The sequence below is a fragment of the Neltuma alba genome, unplaced genomic scaffold, assembly GCF_004799145.2.
Source record: "Neltuma alba isolate B1F8T4 unplaced genomic scaffold, ASM479914v2 tig00011822_pilon, whole genome shotgun sequence".
Taxonomy (NCBI): Eukaryota; Viridiplantae; Streptophyta; class Magnoliopsida; order Fabales; family Fabaceae; genus Neltuma; species Neltuma alba.
In genome coordinates, this window is record NW_021636436.1 from 236,664 (window position 1) to 254,644 (window position 17,981).

Consider the following 17,981-nt stretch of genomic DNA (forward strand, 5'->3'; position numbering starts at 1 on the left):
AGCTCATTGGTAATTTATCCCATACATGTCATTCATTGTTAACTCTAAATGCCTTTCTACTTGATTGAAATTATGTACTTTATATCTTACATTCATTAATTTCTTCTGCATATTTCTACAGTGATGGCTACAACATCTTTTCAAGATGATCAGCTGGAGATGACACTATTCCACTACCAGTCATGTATCTCAACCTAAGTGTAAGTCAATGACACCTACTAAGAATTTTTAGAAACTAATGTGAATAGTGCTTTCTCCCAAGTTGATCAAACTACTTTCCTTACCTTTGTTGTTAATGATAAAAAAAAAGGTTCTTCATTTATTTCCTAAGCTATGGCGCAATTCATTACATTAAAAGTTTCAAACAATAGATATTCTACATATGAAAAATCAAATTACAAATTATCTTATTCAATGGATTGATTCACAGGAAAGCAAATATGGTCGCTGCTTGGGTCGCCATGTGTCCTTTTTTATTGGGTGATTAAACCTCCACTGCCTGTGTCAAAATTATTACTCTTTGATTTTAAAAGAGACGCTATAGTGACAGGATGAAGTTATTGTTGTTTGTTATCTTAATTTCTTTCATTATGACATTAAATCTTTTTCGATTTTACAAAATGTGAATATTACCTCATGCTTCAATTCATACTTTTCCATTTTCAATTGCTTTTATGGTTGATACTTCTCAGAATATCACTTCTTGTGCAACGCACGGGAGAGAAATCTAGTTCCTTTTGAAATTGTATAAATATTTTTTAAAAAATTTTTACTAATTTTTCAAAAGCAAAAATTCATGCCAAAGTAAGACCGTGATGAGATTGGACTGTGATATTCGAATCGGTAATCAAATTCTAGAATTACTTTTCTATTGGAGGCACAGATATCGACTAAACCCATCTAGAATTATTTTTTATGCTTGAATTAAATGGCACGCTTAATGAGGGTATAGGTTAACCTTGCTTTGACTTTTGAAGTTGTATATACAAGTATAATATTTCAGTCCAAAAAAAAAAATAGCACGCTTAATGAGTCAATTTTCGAATTCGATGGTTGGATGGAAAAAGCGAATTGCATTGCTGGTAAACAAACAAATAAATAAATAGAATTTATAATAAAAATATTAAGTCATTAATCCAAATAATTACTATGTGATCCGACCAAAGCGGGAAGGGGAAAGGCAACACGTTAGAATGAAACGGCGGGCAAAAAACAAAAGAGAATGAAGTGATCGTTCATATTTCTCCCAATAGAGTTGCACTGTGTTTATATACCAGTGTTGTATTATTTTAATGACGATCAGTGTTTCTCCTTTGTTAGTCTCCCTCTGTCTCATTTCTACTTACCAAAACTTAGTTATCAAGCATATCAAGCAACCTTTTTTATGCAGAGCAGAGATTAAACTTCGTCGTTAGCTCTACTTAGTCTTTAAAAATTCTCAATTGGAAATTACAACTCCTTTTTGGTGTTTGCATACATTTGTTCCACACTCATTTTTGTTTTAATTCAGATTGTTCAACCATGCCAAAGGGAAAGAGTCGAGGAGGACGAGGAGGGCTAAGAACGTTCGGTGAGGAATTTCGTAAGAGTGAAGATGACAACTTGGCCATTCCTGTTCATGTGACAGAACCACAAGGCTTAAAGCAAAAGCATGGAGCAAGTATAGTTATGGGTTAGTATACATCTTATTCTCGTATCCTTTAATGAATGCCTCGTCTTCTTATTTCTTCTTTCACAAGGAACAAGCATGTCGATGATACAGCAAGGGGCGTACGTATGCTATTATTTCTCTTATATCCAACATATTTTCCTTGCATTTAAGCTAATGCTTTTGTTCTTCGGTTCCGTTGGGTTTGCTATAGATACGAGACCTAAGGTTGCGCTTGGTAGGAAGCACTGAAAATGAGGGATTGGGATTGGAATTGCAATTGAAAAAAATCACTAAAAGAGTGTTTAGTATAAAAGATTACTTGTTATGTGGGATTAGTCAAACCCATATGCTAAACACTCTTTTAATGATTTTTTTCAATTACAATTCTAATCCCAATCCCTCATTTTTAATACCTCGTACCAAATGGGCCTAAAAGAAAGAGACTCGGGGATCCAAGAGGTGTAACAGTTTTGAATAAGTTCGAAGAGAAAGCAAATGACAACTCGGCTAGTTCAGCTAATCCATTAAACCTAGTGGAAATTGGGAATGGCCGTGGAGAGGTCTCAGAGACTCAGGAAGCTGGTAGAGTTACAACTTTCATCTGTATTGGTATTTGTCTTATCTTCCGGTATACTGGTATCCCTTCTTTCATCTCTTCAATGAGAAAGGATTAGTTCTATAGTTACAAATGTTTCAGTAGTCGCTTTATTATCCTATTTACAGTATGATCTTTCTAATGACATCTCTTCTTTTGTAAGAAAGGATTAGCATTTGTGCCCTGCTATGAGACAAAAGCTACTAGCTTTTACATGTAAATCTAGCTTTTCTATTTTGAGCTGGATATTTACCTATATGAACAAAGTGCTCCCACTGGCATGAAATATGTTATTTGCCGCTTTGGTTTTTTGTTGTTCAATACGCTACTATAGAAGATGATGGCTAGGAGCAACTTTGATTACTCTACTGCCTTGTATGTTTTGTGTTTAAGATATGGGTACCACGATTGAGAAAAAGGGGCGAGGACGACCAAAAGGATTGATGGGTAAGAAGAGTCAAGGAAGTGCTGATGGAAATTCAGGAACTTCCAATAATCAATCAAACTTTCAGGAAGTAGCTCATGGTTGTGAAGAGGAGCAGGAGGCAGGTATACTTGTGAAATACCTGCAAATAATCAGTACTCATCTTTTTCCCAGGTTTACTCCCTTCTTTTTTCATGATAGCTTCCCAATATTTATTTGTGCCTAGTGGAGATGTGATTTCTGGAGGTCCAGGCTGTAACTATTATATCGTATAATATGCGTTGTGCCTAAGAAAAAGGGAAGAGGACGGACAAGAGGGTTGGGAGTAGAGAGGAAGCGCCAAAAGAGTGCAGATGGAAAGTTGGATGTTCTGATTCATCCGACAAAAATGGTTGCTGTTTGTCCCGGGCGGAAAGATTTCATTGCAGATCTTTCTGTAATTGTTCGGCAGAATGCCCGTCACAATGTTTACAAATGGAAGAAGGTTCCACAGAGTGTAGAGGATACAATAGCGCAAAAGACTCTGGCAAGTTATGCATGCTTCTTTTGGGGATCATAGTTTAACTTGAAATAATGCTATCTTTAGAGTTATCTTTTCTGGTTCTTGTGGATGTTCGTGTCTGCTATCCTGACTAAGTAGTTTCTCTTTTCAAATGCGGAGGGATTGATAAATATCTTCTTGCTGGTTTCAGACATTTTGTTTTTTACGCTATAAATCCTTCTAAGTTTCATTCGTTGCCTGAATCACGATTAGTTTTTTAATGCTCATACTCTATGGAATGCTCTGTCAAAAGATCACTCATGCTTGTGGGCGAAAATCCTTTCATGCTGTCGGCTATGACGCTGTGAGATTTCAATCTCAACCTAAGTTGTGCTGTTTCTGATGAATCTGTATTTCATTTTCTTATACTGTTTAATATAATTTATTCATCATACACTTTGATAGAGGGACAAGGTGACTGGGAAGGAGCTCGATTTGCGTACACCGTGGCAGTTAACACACAAAAAGGCAAATGGTGAATGTGTTGATAAGACATCTAAAGAGATACATGTATTTAAACCTTAAATAACTCTACATCTGTTTTTAATGCAATTGAGTGATGCTTGTCCTTCGCATTCTATGCTCGACTTCTATAGATGTTTGATTCATTGTAGGATAAGGTTGCAGAACAAGTTGTTCAGTGTTCTGGGAATGAGATTGCGAGAATTGAACCAGAAATTGTTGAATCTGCCTTCAAGTCACTTGTAGGGAAGAAATCATACATGCGAGGTATAGTATCAGGAAGCTCCACTAGAATTCAAGGTAAACGACAGGCTGAGTTAGAAGCCCAAAAGAAGGAAACAGAGGAGGCTAGAGCAAAGTATAATAAGGTCAGAGCGAAGCTAGCTGAGGTTGAATCGCAACTCGTGAAGGAACGCCGCAAACGGGAGGAGTTAGAGGTACGTTAACTGGATCGTCAGAGAGAGATGGAAGAGATCAACAGGCAGGTTCAGGGAGCAATTCAGGCAGCATTGTCACAGCCAAAACTACTTGTAAGTTTAAAACTTCAACTGTATGTCAACAATTTAATTCGTGTACGCAAGTGTAAGCTGCATGCAAATGTGAAATGGAGCAACTTTTAATTGAAGTTTGGAATTCGAATTTTTAACAGTATGAAATTTGTGGTAAACTCAACATTTTGTTGTGTTCCCTTTCATATTTACATAAGCTAGGGAGAACCGTAAGATTATTTTATCAAAGAAAAAGTCAGATTTATGCAGCATTGAATTACTTCTCCACTTAAATGCATGAAGTCTATGACATAAGTGTTTCTACATGCTATCTACCTGCCACTCTTAACAACAGATGACTGAAGAAGGGGATTCATCAAAGATGAAGGAGCTTGAAGCACAACTTCGTGAAGCACAAGGTGTGATAACACAACTTAGAGGAAACTCACGTAGGCTTGGCATGCGTTAGGAAGGCGAAAAGTCACGTTATCCTCTGTGTAAATATGAGCAGTCCTAGGGAGATTGACAAAAGAATGTGTGATAGAAAATATGGCAAGACTTACTAGAGAATAAATTACGTTTTAATTTATTTTATTTTTACAGGTGAATCGAGCAAGTGTAACTGGATGTTTCCTTCATGGCAAAGAATCCTCAACCTATATGTATCTCTGTGTGTGTGTGTTTTCCTTCTATATTTAATAGATTTTGATGGATGATTGTGCTGCTTAGGAGACTCAGCTAGCTCTTTTGCCCGGTTCTTTCATTCTGATCCCCCCTCATTTCTGTTATTCAATTTCCATCTTTTGACCCTATAACTCTCTTATTTACACAAGAGTATTACTCTGATACCAAACTAATGTAATATAATTCTGGTAAAAAAAAACTAATGTAATATAATACTGAAAAAATGTTATTAATAAACGATAAATTCTATTCGGCCAAACAAAACAATAAATTATATGCCTCTTGCTTCAATAAAATGTTGAAAAAATGTATTTAGTTAGAATAATTAGATGAAATTGGCAGAATTGAAAGTCTTCTCTGAGAAGAAAAGGGAGAATAAGGGCTATCTGATTTTATGTCCATTTTTTTAATAAAAAATATATTAAAATAATTTTAACATTGTATTTTTGAGAATAAAATAAACATAAAATATGTGGCAATATTAATTTGAAAACATTTTTAGAATTTAGAAATAACAACAAAGAATGAGCAGCAATCCAGAGGAATGAAAAGCTGATATAGGATGAGGTGATTTTGAAAATCTTGTTGTAAATAATTATAACTTTAATATTAATAAAAAGGGGGAAAATTTTTCATCTAAAAATCTTCCTAAAGTTTAAAAAAGAAAACAAAAAACAAACCAAGTTATTTCCATTTTTCGTTTTTAAGAATAAAAAAAAAGAATGCTTTTAAAAATTAGATGAAAGGAAAATACTAAATAAACCCAATTTAAAAGTAAATTCTAAATTTTTTAACTAAATTGTATGAAGTCAAAAGAATATTGCATGTTGACGCCAAAAAGAAAAAGAAAATTGCATTAATATGCGAGTCACAGTCAAAAGAGGCTTGACATGACGGCAGTGAAGTCAATTAAAAACAAACTTGGGGAGGAAGGGGATCAAACTTAAGCAGGAAGGTGGGAGAAGCGGCAGCACGATCCGTTAGTGACTGTGAACTCATTTCTTGGAATGGAATATTGGGCAGTGTGCGTCCGTTTCGTGCCCAACAGCCCACCCAACATCCCAAAAACCCCTCCAAAACCTCTTCCTTTCTCCCAATAAAGCTATAAACTTTCCTCTTCCTCTTGCTTCCTAATTGATTCCATTTCATGAAATCACAATCCTTCCTTTCCAAATTCCAAGCTTTCTCATTATACCTGATCTTCTAAAGCTTCTCTCTCTGTGTTTTCCTGCGTCCATCGTGGATTTGGTTAACGTAACCAAGGTACCATCGCTGCTATTTTTCATTTTAATTTTTATGCGATGTCGTCGTCGTCGTCTTTTCTTCTGCTTCGGAGGGGCTTTCGTGCATTGAACTTGCTCCTAATTTTTCGCTTCCAATTATTGGGCCATTTTAATCTTTCTCACGTTTCTCTGGATGGTTTCCCGGCTATTGCATTATTGGCTTTTGGTGTTCTCCCAGTTCCTCAGTGATTCTAAAAGGAGGAAAATTTGGAATTTCGATAATGTCATTGGGACCCGTGAAGGCTCTTAACGTTACTGGGTGTAGATAAATGATTCGTGAACTTATCTTCTGTTTTTCTCCGTTCCTTTACTGCCAAAACATTTGGGGCTAGGATTATCGTTTCCCCTTCTAAATTGCGATAATATTTCCTCTATTCTGTCTATGATTTTTATCGTCTTTTTATGTTTCACAGTCAAGTCCATATCTACTGAATTGTAGTGCTAGTATTGCTGTTCATGCTGTTTATGTAGATAGTGTTGCTACAATATGGCAGTCATTTGTTCTTTGTACTTATTTTTCCCATTAGACATGTAAAATCTACTAGCATATCTGAGGAACTTAGGTCACTGTGTAATTGTCTATTTAAAAATACTTTGGTTGTGGCACCTTCTTGTTTATAAATTTGGCTTGTTATTTCTTAAGGATTTAAAATATTCGATTTTCAATGTGGATAACAACGTTTAGAAATTGCTGAAAAGCTTTGCTTTTACAAGTATTATTACAAGTAAGATTTCAGAATATTACTAAAATTAAATTAAAACCTTATGCATTCCTGTGATCTTCCGCTGGCTTTTCATGAAAATAGGAAGCTGTATTTGTCATTTACTCTGTTGAAGCTAATAGGTAGTTATCACTTATTATTACTATTATTATTACTTTTTAGGCGTAATAGTAATGACATAATGTTAACCTGACAGTTTCAAATTTTAATAATGTAGGATGGATGGGCATTTGATCATTGTTTTCCAAGAGTAGATTATGCTCAGATCTTTACAATGGAAACAAAAGGGCATCCTGCTGTTGAATTAAAGAAAACAACCCTTACACCTAAGGCTATAATACACCAAAAATTTGGCAGCAAGGCCTGCTTCACAGTAGAGGAAGTAAAGGAGCCTATTCACACTGAGTGTCCTGGATTAATTCAACAAAAGGGTCCTTGCCTGTATCGATGTTTGTTGCAGCTTCCAGAACTTTCTGTTGTGTCAGGGACCTTTAGAAAAAAGAAGGACGCAGAGCAATCGGCTGCGGAGATGGCTTTAGAAAAGGTTTGACTTAGTTAATTGTCCTTTCTATTAAAAGTAGATTTGTATACATTTACCATAATTTGTAATTCACTTGCGTTTTCTCCTAGGACTATAACTTTACTGCTAGATATGGCCTCATCCAGCTTTCTCTTAAAATTATATGTCTCTTTAAACATTCGCTTTATGATCAAGGAAGGAGAGGTAAAACCTGTATATTAATTCTTTACCCCAAACTGATTTCTTGTAAGGAGCTTGGGCTTGGATAGTTCTATTTTTTATATTTCTTTTGATGCTTCTGGGATAGAGGTCTTAAGGCTGAGTTGCATTAGCCATGAGGATTTGAAGCTGACTATTTTTCGTTTTGAGAGAAAATCTGTGGTTGATTGTCTGATTTTGCCTTGTTATGATTTTATTCTGATACCATTTATTTGGTAAGTTTGCTTGATATTACTAATAGTTTTCTCTTAAGCTTTTATAATTTTTTACTTTCATCCAAGAATTGGCCTAGCAACCTTGGCTATAAATATGTTGCCATGATAATAATTTGGCTGTTTGATACTCTGATGCAGCTTGGCATCCATCCTACGGCCAGTGATCTCACTCCACAAGAAGCATGGGAAAGTTTAGTTGCTCGAATCGCATACTTATTTTCAGAAAAGGCAGGCATTCTGATTTGTCTTTCATCTGATTTGTGTAAAAAGTCATGTCTACTGTCAATAATCAAAGATAGGAATGCTTATATTCGTTGGCCACAATGATGATAAATTAATGAATAGGGAATTGAATGGATTTGATTGATTTTATGTTGTTGCAGTTATATCTTTTGCTGAATTGTGCTTCAGTCTAAGCCCATTCTTTGTTGCCTTTCAACACTGCAGTTTCTTACATCACTTCATCCACTCTGTGGTCACCTTGGAGCAACTTTGTGGAGAAAAGGTGATCTCTGTGGGTCAATTCCTGTTTCTGTCATTGCTGTCTATGACACAAAGCTCTTTAACTTGTGTAAATATATTAATCCTGCGGTGGAGTCAAATCCATTGTTGGTTAATTTGTACATAATGAGGGCCGCTACAAAGTTATCTGGATTTCTTTCTACTTCTGAACAGCATCTCTGGCTTAAAAAGCAGAGTCCCTATCCCCAGGATATTAGTGAGTCATTAAGTATTCAAGCTGGCATGCTAGAGTGCATTCAAGTTGCAGCTGCTAAAATTCCTAGTTCAACGGAGAAACCTATCGAAACAGTGACTATTTGGATTTCTGCAAAAGACTACTACCTAGATATCATTGCAAAAGAACTTGATTTAGAAGATGCATCTTATGTTCTGATTTCAAGGTAGGGTAAAACTCGGGTCCCTCTCATCATCATCATTTTAGTTGGTTATTGTCTAACTTGTTGTTTCTGGCAGAAATGTGGGTAAAGCATCTTCTGAAACAAGATTATTTTTTGCTGCATCGAGATCATTTTGTCTAGATCAATCTTCTGATTTGCTGAATGTGAAGGAAACTCTACATTTTGAGGGATCTCTAAATGCAAGGGCTAGTTACTTGTCTGGACAATGTATATTTGGTGATGCAATATTGGCATCCATTGGATATACATGGAAATCTAAAGATCTTTCTTATGAAGACATAACAGTTCAGTCATATTACAGGTATCTTGACCTTCAGATGCATCTTGTTAGCTTGAGAGATCAGAACAAATTGAACGTGTCAATATGTCCTGCACATTTGTTTTAATGTGATGGTCAACTCAAATGTTTTCAGAAAAACTGGAACAGACTCTTGTTAGTTATTTCATTGAAGTGGGGGAAAAGATTCTCCTCAACTCCTAAGTTATGTGCTCGTACTTAGGCATATCTATGTGGGTTCGAATGGCTTATTTTATATGCTTAAAATGCTGATGGTGCCGTCTAGCTATTTCTGACGTATGTATGAAGCAAAACTTCTTGCCCTGTGATTTTGCAGGATTGAAATTCTCTTTGTTAAAGATATTAATTAAAACCAATCCTTGGCTCTCACATAATATTTTAAGCCATATTTATTGAAACCTAACTAGTTACTAGTGATGAAAGCTGATATCTTTCATGATTATCCTTAAGAGTTTGTGTCTTCTTCTGTCTTTAACTTAACGTATATTTTAACCCATTTTGTCATGTGAATTTTGCACATCTCAATCCTTATTCACTGAATAATTGTGCATGATTAACTAACTTCAACGTTTAATCATTACTACATTGCTATCACAGGATGCTTATAAGTAAGACACCAAGTGGGATCTATAAATTGTCCAGAGAAGCAATATTTGCCGCTGAGTTGCCCTCATCATTTACAACAAAAGCAAACTGGAGGGGTTCCCTTCCCAGAGATATCCTTTATATGTTCTGTCGTCAGCACCGTCTACTTGAACCTGTCTTCTCCCCCATAAGCTGTCCTTTGAAAGGATCATCTGAATCATCAGGATCTTCCTTGAAGGATGCGTGCTCAGCTACAGAAGAGATTGAACATGTCAGAGGAGCCTTGTCAACAGCAGGTGCAAAGCAATCAGAAGTGTCAGGATGCACATTTAAATGTGATGTTAAATTATTTTCTAAGTCTGAGGATTTAATTATTGTTTGTTCCCCGGAGGGCAAGTTTAAGAAACAGAATGATGCCTTACAGAATGCTTGTTTGAAGATTCTATCATGGCTAAATGAGTATTTTAAGAACAGTAGCGCTCCTTTTGAGATTTTATATCATACTGCAGACAGCTTCAATATTCAGATTCATTCAAAAAACCATTGTAAAGAGTTTGCTGTATGTCAATCGGTACGAAATACTCAGCTTAATATGCTTGGATGCATGCGTCCATTGTGTACTGGACCTGCATATGGAATGCGCTCTTTAAAGATTGAAGGGTCAGATTCTGGTGTTTGTCCATGCAATGGATCTATACCATGTATAAGGTATTCTATTTCTTTGGTTGTAAAGGGTGATAATCTGAAAGAACTTATTGAAGCTTGTGAAGAATTTGAGTTTGAGATAGGGGTTGGTGCTGTGACAACAGATGTTGAGGGGGTTGTGATGCAGTTGTGTGTTGGCCAGTCTGCTTGTTTTACCACAGAGTTACCTCCTTCCGAATTGATTCTAGCTTCAGCGGCTGATTCAGCCAGAACTCTTTCTTTGTTGTCTTCTAGTAAGTCAATTTCTCCTGTTATTAATATCTTGACGGTTTTCTAAATCATGATATGGTTCAATTGACCTAAAACTAAATGCTTTTAAGATGTTGAACTTGCAAAGTGGACAGGACTTGCTCCTAAAAAATGATTGGATTGAAGTTGCTTATTTTGTCAGTTATTTTATACTCCTTTTTTTTTTTTTTTAACCAGAACCCTGCTTCATGGAATATGCAATAGCTTTGACCAAGTTAACAGAACCCATGGAGGAAAGGATGGAACAAGCTCTTTTTAGCCCTCCACTTTCAAAGCAAAGGGTGGAGTTTGCAGTGCATCACATTATAGAATCGTGTGCTGCAACTCTGGTAGACATAAATTTCTTATCTTCTCATCTTTATGGTTTATCTAAAACTTGAGTTTAATATTCTCCTGGGTGATAGGTTGATTTTGGATGTGGAGCTGGAAGTTTGCTGGAAGCATTGTTAAATTATCCTACTTCCCTGGAAAAAATTGTTGGTGTTGATATTTCACCAAAAGGTCTTGCTCGGGCTGCTAAGGTATTAAGTACGTTGTCATATCATGGAGTTATCATCTTCTTTTGGTACAGTAAAATAATAACACCTTGTGATATATCTCATGCTATAATTTAGTGAAAGTTGTAACGTTATTCAACCATGCAGAATTTGATTATGATTTTATTGTACCCACTATCCTTTTCCCTTTTGGGAAGTTAAGCTCTTAGGTTCTTATGATAGCTATGAATCCTGCAGGTTCTTAATTCAAAATTAGTTACAAACTCAGATGTTGATGATGTGCCATATGCTGGGATCAAATCTGTTATTCTTTATGAAGGTTCAATTACAAGTTTTGATTCCAGGTTGCATGGATTTGATATTGGCACTTGCTTAGAGGTGCTCCCTTCCCCGTTTTACTTTTTACTGGATTGACTTGTACATCCAAATTTAAAGATACCCTTTATAACATAAATTCTTCTCTTCTATTTATGCTCTGTCACTCGTCTCATCTATGTCTGTTGGTTTAACTGTTATTGATCCTAGGATATATTCTTTATTATCTCCTGCTTCTTATACTAGCACTTGAACCCAGGACCCCAGCATTATACCTTGAAGACTGAGACCAAATATGCTAGTTATGCTCTTTATTATCTTTGTTAGATAATTTGTCAATATTCAACCTGTTTCAATAAGTGGGGATCAATAGGAAGCAATCTGCTAAAGGTTTCGACTCTGGACTGAGGAAAATTGCAATAAGGAAATATGCAAATCGTGACAGCTTCCGAGTTTACTTCTTTCTGCATCTACTTGCTTGCATTTGTATTCTAGTAACTCTAGACTGGTAGAGATTTGATTGATTGTCAATAGTGGGATCTGATCTTTCTTTATCCGGTGTGGGAGACAAAATTCAAGTTTACCACTAGGCATGTTCTGTAATATCTTATTACCAACTCGGAGTATCCTTGTTGCCATTTAAATTTAAATTAAACCATGTATTATGTAAGTACTGCTTGTTGATCTGCTTGTTTTAGACGTATGATTTTTTCCCCCTGTGGAAATTGTGATTGGCCTGAAATTTATACAAATCATTGGTGAAATTGTAGGTCATTGAGCATATGGAAGAAGACCAAGCATGTCTATTTGGTGATGTTGTATTAAGTTCTTTTCGTCCAAGGATTCTCATCATTTCAACGCCAAATTATGAATACAATGTAGTGCTTCAGCGGTCTAATCCAGCAAGCCAGGAACAGGAAGAGGAGTTGGATGAAAAATCCTCGTTACCGTCATGTAGATTTCGCAATCATGACCACAAATTTGAGTGGACTAGAGAGCAATTCAGTCGCTGGGCATCTGATTTAGCTGCACGGCATAATTACAATGTGGAGTTCAGTGGGGTTGGTGGGACAGCTGGTGTTGAACCAGGCTTTGCCTCACAGATTGCTGTATTTATTAGAAAAGAAACTATGGCTGAAGTAGATGATGAACTGAAGGATGCTGATTTAGATCACCGATTCAATGTTATGTGGGAATGGAATAGAATCAACAAATGAAATATTTTTGGACTTTACGCTGAAACTTGTACAGTTTACTCAACTGCTGTGAACTGAGTAAAAAAAGTGGAGCAAACGAGAATAACGATGACGGGGAGGATTTGGATTCTGGATTATTTATATTTATTTGGTTTCAAATGATTCTTCTAAAAGAAGAGGGATGTTATGTGTATCCTGATCTATGGGGATTGGGCATAGCTAATCATATAATTTAATAATTTTGTTGGTGCAAAATATTTAACTTGAGTACTTGACAGAACACTGTTCCTAATGCTGGAAAATGACACAATGACTGACATTAAAAAATTGAACACTTTCTATGTTTTTCTTTTTTGTTTTTTTGGGTAAAAGGACGAAATGATATTAAAATTAAAAGGGTTACAAAGTTCCAAACGATAACAGCCTGCAAGTTTTGTAAGAAAATTTTAAAAATAAAGGAAGGTAAACTACTCTAGATTTATAGCTTTTAACATGAGATAAAAAGAAAAAGATATCCTTCCAGACTAGATTAGCAGAGTGAGGAGGCTTGGGTGAAATTTTAATGAAACATTTTTGCACGCAACTCATAGTTAATGACTACAGTTTCTAATGCACAAACATTTGAGAATTTTGAATTCAAAGAAGGGAAGCTCTGAAACATAATAAAAAAAAAATCTGACCGTTGTAATTTTTGATTCTCCATAAAAGTTCTTATAATGATGATATGTTAGAGCATATAATTCCATGACAATGAGTGATTCTGGGTCTTGAATTTATAGAGAATGATAGCCCAACCTTCATTGTTTGGGAAGTTATAACTCAAGACAGATTGTACATGAGATTGGCAGCTATCAACATTAGCCTGAGGAGAAAATGCTAATTGAAAGAGAGTGTGTATGCCTTGTATCTCTTTGATAGTAGCTATCAAAGATATCTTCTTCCCTTGCCATAGAATTATCTTCTTTCCAAATGAATTTCTAGAAATCATCTAGAACCGTATTATCAGTATTAATTAAAAAAGATGCTTCATCTTTTACCTTACAGATCCCCATAGAATTTTTTTGCCATGCCAGTTTATTCGAAATATCTATGAATGAGAGAGGAGTTGACAGAATGGCTGAAGTTGAGGAACTGGGAGAAAGTTGATAAACTCAGGATGAGTTCCACTCAACATTACTCTAAAGTCCAATTTGGTACGAAACATTAAACTAAGATTGAGATTGAAATTGTAATTGAAAAAAATCATTAAAATAATATTGAATATGAGTAATTGCTTATTATATAGAATTAGGCAAACTCATAGAGGTAGGATTGGAGAATACCACTTCCCCTCATGATATTCTCCAATCCCACATACATGGGTTTGGCTAATCCCATATAACAAACAATCTCTTATATTAAATACTCTTTTAATAAATTTTCTCAATCACAATCCTAATCATAATCTCTTATTTTCAATACTTCCTACCAAATGTAACCTAAAAAGAATTGCCATGCACTAAAAGATCAGCTACATATCGAATATTTGATGTGACAGCTAGATCTTGTTGCATTGGCCACCACAACTGATGGTTCATAGGAATGGAAAGGCCATTTCCAACTCTCCACTTCAGTTTGGATATTATAAGTCCTGCATTCTCAGAAATACTCTTCCATATCCATGATGCATTGTAAGGTGTCTTAATCAAATTAGTGACATCAATATATTTGATTTTCAAGGAAGATTCTAATAGTGAAGGCTCTTCAGATGTTAAAACTCTCCAAACTTTCCTAGCAAGAAGGGCCCTATTCATGACTGCCGCGGGTCTCAATCCTAGGCCTCCTTGCTCCACTGGTTTAAGAATTTCCCCTTTTCTAAGAAGATGCGCCTTGTTCTTGATATTTGTTGATCTCCAAAAGAAATTGATGCAACAAGGGTCAATTTGTTCACAGATGTGTTTTGGTAGCTTGATGCCAGAAAAAACATGTATATTTATATCTGCCAGCGCCAACTTGATGAGCGCAAGTCTAGAGGTCTGGGATAGAAGTTTTGTCTGCCAATGGGCAATTTTATATCTCACTGCGTTTAACACTCGAGAGGAGATTTGAGTCTTTCTTTTGCCTGGATCTATCCAAGTTCCTAGGCATTTTCCCAATTTAGAATCAAATCTGAATCCAAGAAATTTAGACCGCATACTTTAGCATTGCAAGGCATATTCTCAGTAATATTTGTAGTTTACAAATAATAAATATTTATGTAATATTTGTAAAGAATATTTTTTCCTCATCCTATATTAATAATTGTGTTGATTTGTAGCATATTAAATATTTATTTAGTTTATCTTTATATTTAATATGTATTTTTGGTAAAACCAAAAGTTTTTTCCTCAATCATTTTTTGTCGGTGAATTCTTTGCACCTAAAAACCTTCCTCAAAATTAGATTCGCCTTAAATTTTCTAATTATAAAAGATAACCTAGTTATATATAACTCGTAAAATCTACAGAAACTTAAATTTTCTGGTTATGAAAGGTGACCTAGTTATACCTAGCCTACAGAAACTTAGAAGTCTTGGCAAGAGAAAATCGTAAACATAATTCCAAAAATATTTGTTTAAAAGGAAAACATTAATTGATCATATGATTAAGTTCAATCTAAAATTGCAACATACATAAAGTCCCAAAATCGTATTTAATTGAACGTTTGGTATTTAAGTGTGATTTATTTATTACACCAAAATAGTTTAAGCCAATTGGTAGAAATCACTTTCTGGTTTTACAAAAATTGGTAGCAAACACTTTACGCTTATATATTTTCTTATTTAGGCATCAAATGTGTGACTTTGATGTGTTATCTAACAATTGATCTATGAATATAGTCCCTAAATAACAATGGTAGGCCGAGCCATGTCATATTAATTTGTTCAAACAAAACTGCACTGCACAGGTATAACTGTTAGATATCACCAGTAATCCTTGCAAGAACAAGTTCCATCCTGAAAATGATGAAAGCGAGTTCGATCTCTAACTATAATAGTCGTCTGATAAATAGTCGATATCAGCTTAGTGCTAGCATGACAGTCCTCACAAACCCGAAGGTTTTTCAATATTCTTATAGGAGAACTTGAATCTGATGTTGCTAAAAGAGCAAATGCTATCGCTAGCCTTTCACTATGGTAAGAAAGAGCATCTTCCTTGTCTTCTTCTTCCATGTCGAACAAAACTTGAGATGTTCTTGGTTTGTGACCATATTCTTGTAGCCTTCTGTTTATCTCCTCAATCTTCAAATATATCTCCTTAGAAAATGGATGAGTTTTATCACATGTGAGAAACTTGTGCATGGCCCCGCCAATCTCAACTAAGCTAAATCCAGGAATTTTGTTAACCCCTTGATGTTTCATTAGAGTTCTCACTCTCTTCACGTCATCCCACCTATTGAAATTAGCATACATATTGGACAGAAGCACATAGTTTCCACTAGTTTCTGGTTCTAATTGCATCAAGTGTTTGAGTGCAACTTCACCTATCTCTATATTTCCATGAAGTCTTGCTGCCCCAAGTAAAGCCCTCCACATTATTGCATTTGGCTTTACGGGCATTTTCCGCACCATATTCTCTGCCTCTTTTAGACGTCCTGCTCGACCAAGAAGATCAACTAGGCAGCCGTAATGCTCAAGCTTTGGCTCGATACCGTGAGCCTTCTTCATGGACTCAAATATTTTACAGCCTTCCTCCACCAATCCAACATGAGAACAAGCAAACAAAGTAACTACAATGGTTGCACTATCAGGAACTAAACCCTCGGGCTTCATCTTTTCATAAAGTTCAAGTGCCTGATGCCCTTGACCATGAGCCGCAAACCCACCAATCATAGCATTATAACAAAATGTGTCCCTTTCAGGCAATTTATCAAACACCTGATAGGCAAGGTTCACGAATCCACATTTGGAATACAAGTCAACTAATGCAGTACCCACAAATCGGTTGACCACAATATTGTTCCTTAAGACATAAGCATGTGCCCACACACCTTGACTAAGAGCACCTAAATTAGAACAAGCTCCAATTAAAGCCACAAGTGTAACTTCATTAGGCCGTATTTGAGACTCCTGCATCTCACTGAACCCATGCAGCACCTCTAAATACATATCAGCATCTCTTCAAAGCTAGCACTACGTGTGTACGCAGCTAATAAAGTATTCCACATGGCCAGGTCAGGTTCACTGATTTGATTGAACAGATACCTACACTGGCTTAATTTGCCACATTTAGCATAGAAATTGACCAGAGAGGCTTGGACAAAGTGATCAGATGGGGGCTCAAGGAACTTGAAGACATGGGTATGGAGGGGATGGCCACAATGGAGCCATCCGTCAGAGGCACAGGCCTTGAAGAGGGATGGAAAAGTGAAACTATTGGGTCTTAGGGTGGTTTTATTACGGAGGAGTATTTGATTATAAAGTGAGAAGGCTATGTGGGCATGTTCACTATGATAATTGGTGAGGGAAGAAATGAGAGTGTTAAAGAGGAAGATTGTTGGATTTGGGATGTTTCTGAAGATGTGAAGAGCATAGGTTAAGGAAAGCTTGGAGGATTGAATAAGAGAAGACGACTGAGAGGATATGTATGGAGGGCGAGACCAATTGTGTGCATATGGGCATGAACTTGCTTTAAGGTGGCAAGAGTATGGCATCTTTCTAGGATTTGTAGAGTTGGGTGGCTGAAAATGGGGTTTTGGGTTTTCATGGGAAGGGGTTGTGTAAGCTTCAAATGAATGGATTTCCTCTTTTTAATGAGCTCTCCCTGCAGGAGAATGGAGAAACGAACCTGCATATGAAAATAATATGGATACTGGTAACTTGTTTGCATACAATAGCTCGATGCAAATTTTCATACACTTCATAAATCAGCAGTGCTTCAGTCGCCCTGCGCATCCAATCAATTTCATTAGTTTACTTTCTTTAATACTACTTTCGGTCCTAATTATAAGAGTTAGTTGACTAATTTGAAAGATTAAGAAAAGAAATTAAGTTAGTTATTTGTATAAATAGGTGTTGTCTTTCCTAAAATATCCTTACTAATCAAGTGTATTAACTAGAACTACTATTGTTAAAAAGACTACATTAGAAAAAATATAAATATAAAGACAAAATGGATTGGAGTATTATATTTAGGATCAAAATAAAAGTCAAATAAGGTCTTATATTAAAGAGTGAAGACAGTATAGTTTTGTTGATTATTTTGATGCTAAATCTTGGTCTCTAGAGTTTCAAGGTAAGGTCCACTGATTCATTTTGGATAAAAATCTAGTTATTTATTGAAAAAACTTATTTGACATGGTCAAATTATCATCTTTTCTTATTCAGTCCATTAATGCAATACTCAGTTGCCGAGTTCACAAAGGCCGAAAATTGCTTATCTTTTTATTGTATCC

General features: G+C 35.8%; 2 protein-coding genes across 2 annotated transcripts; one reads left to right on the plus strand and one right to left on the minus strand.

Annotated features, from left to right (window-relative positions):
• Positions 1-5,908: 5,908 nt before the first annotated feature.
• Positions 5,909-12,736, plus strand: LOC114718240 (small RNA 2'-O-methyltransferase). The gene is made up of 10 exons (XM_028903503.1): positions 5,909-6,108; positions 7,068-7,394; positions 7,943-8,032; positions 8,252-8,706; positions 8,780-9,025; positions 9,620-10,545; positions 10,739-10,890; positions 10,966-11,082; positions 11,296-11,436; positions 12,144-12,736. Exons 2-10 carry the CDS (start codon positions 7,125-7,127, stop codon positions 12,588-12,590), a joined length of 2,844 nt encoding a protein of 947 aa, XP_028759336.1. The 5' UTR covers positions 5,909-6,108; positions 7,068-7,124; the 3' UTR covers positions 12,591-12,736.
• A 2,698-nt stretch (positions 12,737-15,434) lies between these two features.
• Positions 15,435-17,335, minus strand: LOC114718233 (pentatricopeptide repeat-containing protein At5g43790-like). Its single transcript, XM_028903497.1, is given in 3 exon segments — positions 15,435-16,706; positions 16,709-17,141; positions 17,144-17,335. Coding segments are annotated over 3 exon segments (1,779 nt in total). The 5' UTR covers positions 17,294-17,335; the 3' UTR covers positions 15,435-15,510.
• Positions 17,336-17,981: the final 646 nt, after the last annotated feature.